General features: G+C 48.9%; 1 protein-coding gene across 6 annotated transcripts in view; it reads left to right on the top strand.

The window, feature by feature from the left end:
• Positions 1–871: 871 nt before the first annotated feature.
• The window catches only part of MPRIP (myosin phosphatase Rho interacting protein), a 144,617-nt gene continuing 137,136 nt past the window's right edge, over positions 872–8,352 (top strand). For 2 of the 6 annotated variants that reach the window (XM_039476703.2, XM_039476702.2), the window contains exon 1: positions 872–1,362. In XM_039476703.2, the coding sequence (XP_039332637.1) occupies positions 1,240–1,362 (123 nt within the window). In that variant the 5' untranslated portion in view covers positions 872–1,239. The remainder of the gene's footprint in view (positions 1,363–8,352) is intronic. The other 4 variants (XM_039476704.2, XM_039476701.2, XM_010339942.3 and 1 more) reach the window with 3 other exon arrangements.

Genomic DNA, 8,352 nt, shown 5'->3' with positions numbered 1-8,352 from the left:
CCTTCAGCCTGAGTCTTTGACAGCCTTCTCCAGGTTTGGCCAGGAAGCTGGACAGTGAAGGACGGGAGTGACAGCTCTGCCCCTTCCTAGCAGAGTGATCCTGCACAAATTACTCCAGGTGTCTGACCCTTCATTTCCTCAACCACATCACGGGGGAAAGAATGCCTAGCTCTAGCTCAGTACCTGGCAGAGAGTCAGCCTTGGCTAATCTCCCATAATGGAGCTGACAGCTCTTTTTGAGTCCGCTGACGTCTTCTCTTAGTCATCTCTTGAAACACTACCCGTTATTACTTCTCTGCTCCTCAGTCTCCTCCTGTGTACAATGGGGATGAGAATGGAGAGGTTGTGAAACTTTAATGAGCGAGCCCTTGGAGCAGTATCCAGCCCTTCCCGACGCTAAAATGACTCCTACGAGAGGGCCTGGTACTCAGTAGGTGCTAAACTAATCCTCTCCGAGCTGGGCTTGGAGAAGATGCCTCCGTCGGATGTGCACCGTGGGCGCGGGAAGGCGAGCCTGGGAGCGAGGGGCTTGCCAAGAGCCAGCCAGAGGTCGGCTCCGCCTTCCCCCGCCGCCCCCACCCGAGCCCTGCAGCTGTCAGCCCGGCTGGCCTCGGCGCCAGTCCACCAAACCTGAACGTCCCAAGCCGGCGCCCCCACCTTCCCGGAGTGCACAACTTACCTTGCGCTCCGCGGCCCTCTGTCCCGCCCGCAACTTCCATTGGCCCAGGGGTTTCTTTGTTAGCACGAGTGCGCTGCCGCCATTGGTCGGTAGAGCTGCCAATCGCGTCGGGCACGGCCCCTCCCCATACGCCCCGGCACCTCCCCGCGCCCGCCCTCCCGCCCGCCCCGCCCGGAGTGCGTGAGGCGCTCCGCTCCCATTTGCAGCGGCCGCGGGGCGCCGAGGGCAGCGGCGGCGGCGCGGAGTAGCCGGGCCGGCGGCGACCGGCGCCTGAGAGGCGGGCCGCAGCGGGAGGCAGCGGGCCCGAGGCCGCGTCCATGGGCCCGCGGCGGCCGGGCGGCGGCGGTGCGGGCGGGCGCGGGGCGTCGCGCGCGCTGTGAGGCCCGGGCGGCGTAGGAGCCTCGGCGCTTGCAGCGAGCCGCCGGCCGGGTAGGAGGCCGGGCGGGACTTGCGGCGGGGCCAGCGAGGGATGCGGCGGCGGCCGCGCTGAGCCCCGAGCCCGCCGGGAGCGCCAGGCCGGCCGGGCCTGCGCCGCCGCCGCCGCCGCCGCCGCGCCGACCATGTCGGCGGCCAAGGAGAACCCGTGCAGGAAATTCCAGGCCAACATCTTCAACAAGAGCAAGTGTCAGAACTGCTTCAAGCCCCGCGAGTCGCATCTGCTCAATGATGAGGACCTGACGCAGGTGAGTGGCCGGGGCCGGCCCGACATCTCTGTCCGGGGAGTCGCGAGCAGGCGCGGCCCAGGCCCGGGCGGGCCGGGGGCGGGGGCGCCGCCGAGGACTGCGGGGAAAATAAAAATGGAGCAGGGAAATGCGCGAGTCTTGGGGCATGGGGATGGGGACGGGAAGTGCATTGACAGAGCCTAGACAAAGGAAGAATCCTCCAGTATGCCGAAAAATAACATCCTCTCCTGTTCCCATTGCCCGACTGTGTGTGATTGATGCTTTTTGGGTGACTCAAAAGTGACTGGTTTCGCTTAGTGGAAACAAAGCGCTTGGGGATTGGATGCCGTTTGACGGGACCCCCCCCCCCCCCCGAGTCTTGCTTGGGACGGGACTTGGACTTGTCCAGCCAGAGTGGCCCCAGGGGACTTTGGGCTTCCGTGTAGTGGGACCCAGCCTGCCCCGATTCGGAATCATCATCACCGTCAAGAACTGGATAGAGGCGAAGGGTGTCCGAGTCTGGCGAGGAGGCTCTTGCTCTTGAACTTAGGCTGGGAGGCTGTAGTTGAGGGGAGAGCTGGGACCAGTTCCCTGGTCACTGGCCGAGGGGTGAAGAGACCTGGGAGTTCTCGGGAAAGTTGGTTTCTGTCTCCCAGCCTTCTCTGTCAAACAGGGCTTTGAACTAGTTGTAGCTCCCAAACCTGCATTAAAGTCATAGCCATTAAACAGCGTTCTGCCACCACCCACCCCTCCCCCCCCCGCCCGCCCTTTAGTGATTTGGGAGATGGGGAATTTGTATTGCCAAAACGCCCCAAGAGGCTTGGCTGCAATCCTCATGGCCCTCGGGAACCCCTGCAGTGATTGCTCTTTGAATTAGAGTTCCAGGATTCTGAGCCCTTGTGTGCAACTCTTTAGGATGTGCCTGGGTGCCCTCCCCACAGCCGCCTTCTCCATCCTCTTCAGAGCTTTCAGCCTCTTGAGTGAGGGCAGGGGAGCTCCCTTCACATTCCAGTCCAGTGTGACCTAGTTGTAGTCACTCCTGTCACAGAAGAACCCCTTAGACTGAAAACGTTGCTTTGAAGTGAACGTGCCTGGTTGTTTTTAATGCCACTTCAGTGCACCCAGGGTTTGACTTGTTTACATGGCCAACTGGAGTAGGGTGGTGGGGTCGGGGTTATGGCCTGGGGTGTGGGGCCTTTCTCTGAGGTCAGGTTTCCAACCGTCAGGAAAAAGATTATTTTCACCTAAACCCAAAAGCTTAAGGAAACACTGAAGGCTGCAAAGTCATAGATGGTTAAGATATCAAGGGCTTTAGGGAAGGTCTGTCTACTTGGGACGGGTAGAACTCAGTTACTCAGTTACCTCGGTGTTCTGGAGTGTAAAGGAGACCTTGACTCATCTCATTTGGATACTTTTTTGGGGGAAAACAGTTTATGTGATGAGGAGGAGTTGGGAGACTGCTTCAAGTGTTGGGAGACTTTGCTTCAAGTGTTGGGCTGTCACTTTCACCCGTGTGACCTTGAACAAATCCCTTTACCTCTATATTTTAATTTCCTTATCTGTAAATTGGGAATCCTGGTCCCTGGCTTACCTCCTTCACTGACCATTTATGAAAAGCAGGAAATGATATTTTATTATTTTTCCCTTACAGTTTAACAAACCAAAATATCCGGCCACTTTTAGAAATTTCTGGTCAAGGGTTGTTCTGACAGAGCTTTGTAAGTTTCCTGGTTATTCTAAGCAATTGTCAAAATTGGTAACTTTACACCTCATAGGGCCTGTTTGTGGATTCTTAAGCTTAGATAAACTAGAATGGAATCTGCATGTTTGAGTACAATCTGCTAAGGTTTTTTTTTTTTTTAATCTGTTGATTATTAATTGGATTTACTGGGGGAGGCAAACTTAAAATACTGTACTCTCACTGTATTCAAAGTTGAATTGTGGGTTTTGAAACAGGCTTGAGACCTTCAGGGCACAACTGGAATGGTAGTTTCTGAAATAATGAGTGGGGTTATTTGTGCTGGGTGAGATTAGCCCAGCCTTCTACCTCCTGGGATCTTTCAGGAAGAAACTGCTCTTGAAAAGAGAGGAGGGAGACTCGGCTGTTGCCAACAGCCTTCTCTGCTGCTCTCTGCATCCGGCCCTCCCCCAGCTTCTCACTCTCATCCTTATGGCTCCATTAGAAAACCTCAACCAATCGGTTCCCATCAGTCTCCCCCAAGCCCCTGCTTCCTGCCCCTCCCAGCCTTGAGCTTATTTTAGATGGTCAAAGCTGGAAGATACATCAGCCACCATTGAGGCCACCCGTGTTTAAGTGGAGAGGATACTGGGCCCAGGGAGGTGATGAGCGGCCTTGGCTGGCTTTTGCTAGGGAGATGTCATCTTCCCAGGAGCAGACATTTCTCTGAGCTTTCTGATTTGAGCTTTATTTCCTCAGCTGTGGGTTTTGTTTGTTTGTTTTTCCTCTAGAGAGGCACAGAAACCTCTTGCAGGGACTGTATTAGGGCATCAGATCTGGAAGGGACTTGGAGATCAGCTAACATAACCACTTCCTCTTACTGATGAGAAGACTGAAACCCAAAGAAGGAAAGCAACTTGCCTAGTTCAGGGATGGAGCCAGGATTCTGAAGCGAATGTTATTTTCCCTGCGTCTGTGGCCATAAACACACGATGAGGACAGTAATGTCAGGGATGGTTATGTTGCAGAGGGTGCCTTGAGAATGGTAGCTCGGAGCAGAGGAGTTCTTTGCCTTCTCCTCATGGGAATTCAGAGTGATCTGGGATAAGTGATAGGTGACCATCCTTTATTACTTGTCCCAGGCCCCTGTTCACAGAGTGTCATTTATCTTTTCAGTTTTCCTGTGCATTTCTCAGTGACATATGGACTCAAATATACAGTTAAACCTTTTTCTCCTGAACTGTGTGCATGTATTTGCGCTGTGACATATTTCTTGTTTTTTGCTTAACAGTATGTCTTGGCATTCTTTTCATGGTGTTACATATAAATATGACAGAACCATTTTGCATATTGGGCCTTTAGGAGTGTACTATAATTTAACCTATTCCCTTATTGATGGGCATCAAAGTTACTTATGGGTTTTGATGTCATGTACAGTGAATGTTTCTGCAAACAGCCTTATAAATGCTTTTGGGTATGTGTGCATGCAAGCACGAATGCAAGTATTTCTCTGGGGGCAGATACCTATAAATAGAATGGCTGGGTTGACATCAAGTGCATTACATTTTTTTTCAGATACCACGAAATTGCCTTCCAAAAAAGGCTGTGTCATAACATTTCCAGGTCTGGATATTATCAAATGATTTAATTCTCTAATAATTTTCCTAATTACTGGTGAGGTTGAGCCTCTTTTTATAGTATTTACTGTTTTTGTTTCTTTTGTGGATTGCCTGTTCGTATTGCTTGACCATTTTTCTCTGAGGTTAGTTTTTCCCCCAGTTGATTTGTAGGAGCTTTCAATAAGTGCTTTAGGTCAAGGGTCTGCAAACTTTTTTTGGTAGAAGGCCAAATAGTAAATATAATTTAGTCTCTGTGGGCTATATGGTCTCTGTGACAACTGTGCAACTTTGCCGTCTCATCACAAAGGCAGCTGTAGACAATACATTAACGAATGAGTATGGCTGTGTTCCAGTAAAACTTTATTTACCAGCAGGGCGTGGTGGCTCATGCCTGTAATCCCATCACTTAGGGAGGGTGAGGTGGGCAGATGACCTAAGGTCAGGAGTTCGAGACCAGCCTGGCCAACATGGTGAAACCCTGTCTCTACTACAAAAATTAGCCAGACTTGGTGGTACATGGCTGTAATCCCAGCTACTCGGGAGACTGAGTCACGAGAATTGCTTGAACCTGGTGGGCAGAGGTTGCAGTGAGCCAAGATTGTGCCACTGCACTGCAGCCTGGACAACAAAGTGAAAACTCTTTCTAAAAATAATAAATAAATAAATAAATAAATAAATAACGTTATTTAAAACAGGCAGCTGGTGTGATGTGGCCTGCGAGCCAGTTTGCTGACCCTGCTCTAGATGTTAGTCCGATGCTTGCCATCTATTCCAGGTATTTTTTTTCCCAGAATGTCACTTGTCTTTTATGTGTGGTCATTTTTCTTTTTCATAATATGAATGCAGTTAAGTCTGTTTTCCTTTAGTTTGTGGTTTTAATGTCATATTTAAGGCCCACTTTCCAACATTTGTAAAATAATTTCTCAGATTCTTTTATAGCTATTTTTATGCTTAGCTTTTTAATCTGTCAGACTTGTTTTTTAGGAAAATAATTCTGGCTAAAGGCAGATGATTTATTGGAGGCTGTTAAAGTAGGTGAATTACGGTAAAGTTCTCTCCAGATCAGTGCTGGTGAGGATGGAAGGAATCAAGACACTGGGAACAGGATGTTGTTGGTTTATCAGAGGTTGGTGTTGAGGAACCTGGGGTAGTTAGAAGTGTACCTTTAACAGAGATTGAGAGCAGATTTGGAGTAAATTGGGGGGATGGGGAAGGGTAAAAAATAATATGGTAAGTTTGACCTTATGGAAATAGAGGGAAGCTGGGTAGGAATTCTTGAGTCTTGGATGTGGAGGTGGTTGCTGAAATCATGGGAGTGAGTTCGAGCACTCAGGAGTCTGCAAAGAGTGAAAGGAGAGGAACCAGCCTAGGTAGCCCCCATGTAGTGGGCGGGCAGAAGGGAAGCAGATGCAGAGGCCGGGAGGTGAATCAGAGGGGTGGGCGTTAGTGGGAGAAGCAGGTCTGGAACCCAGGGCGCTCAGCTTCCACATCCATGTGGGCTCTCAGTGGGTGTTAATCTGGAGGTGCTGTCTCATTCTCCTGCTGACTGTGTAACATCAGGCATTGCCTCTGTGAAAGGAGCCACTGCCTACAAGCCCCTTTCTAGTTCTTTGTGTAGCCCTGTTTTTTTTTTTTTTTTGTGGGACCTTGGCTGGGTCATTTTCATTGCTCAGACCTCTGTTTTCCCTTCTGGAAATGAGCTTAGTCTTGATCTCTCCCGGCGTTCTTAGTCTTCCTGGTGTGATTCTGCCCTTGCTGTGCCCCATACCCAACTGCCAAGGCTGCAGGGGCCTCAGGGTAGGAATTTCAGACATAGAGGGTGTAGGCCAGGATGAGGTCTCAGGGAAGCATTTCATCAGGTTTCCTTTGTTCCTGTGACATTCGTACAAGTTCTAAGGCATAGGACTTCCTGATTGGACTTAATGTGTATCCCCAAGGCAATGGGGAGATTTCATGTTCCCCCTTGTAGAAGATCTGTAACATGGGTTGGTGGGTTGTTTGGCCAGGAGCTTGTCAAAATCTCAGACACACAAAATCCTATTTCAAACTGCCAAGCACCAAATTTTCAGCAGCATCATCAGCAAAACCCAAATAGAAACCACAGTGAGATACTACTTCATACCTGTCAGGATGGCTAGAATTATATATAACACGTTGGTGAGGATGTCAAGAAGTTAAAACCCTTGTGCGTTGCTGGTGGGAATGAAATGGGATAGCTGCTGTGGAAACAGTTTGGGCGTTTCTCAAAAACTTTAGCATTGAACGTACCCCATGAGCCAGGAATCCTACTCTTAGGTATATGCCCAGAAGAATTGAAGACAGGTATATTCAAACAAATACTTGTATGCAAATGTTCATAAGAGTGCTACTCACAATAGCCAAAAGGTGGTAACAATTCAAGTCCATCTACTAATGAGTAGATAAGCAAATCATGTCGTATTTGTACTATGGAATATCATTCAGTTCTAAGGAGTGAAGCACTGAGACATGCTACAACATGGACGAACCTAGAAAGCACTGTGCTAAAGCAGGCATGAAAGGTCATGTGTCACATACTGTATGATTCCATTTATGTAAAATCTCCAAAACAGGTAAATCTGTAGAAACAGAAAGCAGATTGGTTGTTGCCAGAGGCTGAGGGTTGGATGGGCGATGCGAAATGACTGCTAATGAGATTGGAGTTCTATTTTGGGGGTGATGAAATGTTTTGGAACTGGATAAAAGTGCTGGTTACACAACATTGTGAAATGTGCTAAATGCCACTGAATTCCTCACTTCCAAGTGCTCCATGACTTCTGAGGGGACTTACCGTAGGGGTACATCCAGGTAAACCCATCAGACATATCACAAACTCAAAATCCTAAGTCAGGGACTCTCTGTACAAGCATTTCTTTCTCACCTACACACCTGCCTTCTGCTCCTTGTGTCACCTAGAGTGAATATCTGATTGTTTCTAGGGTCTAGACCAGGGATTGGCAATTTTTTTTGAAGGACTCTTTTTTTTTTTTTTTTAATCCTGGGGAACTCCTTCCCCAAGCCACTCTTTCCCACCTGAATGACACAACTGGACCAAGTCAGTGGTTTTCAAGCTTTCATCAAATCCTGGAGTCTTTTACTCAAAATAATCTTGTAAATATTTTAGGTTTTGCAGGCCAACAGGCAAAAATTGAGGAGTTTGTGTAGGATACTCCTCAATTGAGGAGTTTATATAGCCATTTAAAAATGTAAAGCCATTCTTGGTTAAGGGGTCTTAGAAAAGCAGGTGGTGGGCCACATTTGGCACAGAGACATAGTGTACCACCCCTCAGTTAGACCAGCCCTGCCCTCTGACGCTATACTAGAAGCCACATAGGAAATTTTAGATTTTCTAGTGGCTCCGTTAAAAAAGTAAAAAGAGGTGAAATTAATTTTAATTATATTTTATTTAACCAGACATATCCAAAATACTATCATTTCACCATGTAAAAAAATTATGATGTGCGCATTTTACCTTACAGCACATTTTAGCTCAGACCACTTTCCCACTGCTTAGTAACCCAGTATCGTGGCTGCTGTCTGCAGTCCTGGCGGCAGTCCTGGTGTGGCACAGGTGGTGGTGAATTTCTTCCCTCCCTCCCTCAGGCCCTGGGTTGGAAGGTTCCTGGAGTGCTGCTTCTCTAGAATGTATTACTCCTGTTTGTGTCCCCACTCCTCCTCGGCCCTTGGTGTCTATTG

Source organism: Saimiri boliviensis, chromosome 17 (assembly GCF_048565385.1).
Source record: "Saimiri boliviensis isolate mSaiBol1 chromosome 17, mSaiBol1.pri, whole genome shotgun sequence".
Classification (NCBI taxonomy): domain Eukaryota; kingdom Metazoa; phylum Chordata; class Mammalia; order Primates; family Cebidae; genus Saimiri; species Saimiri boliviensis.
This window is presented reverse-complemented; position numbering and strand designations above follow the sequence as displayed.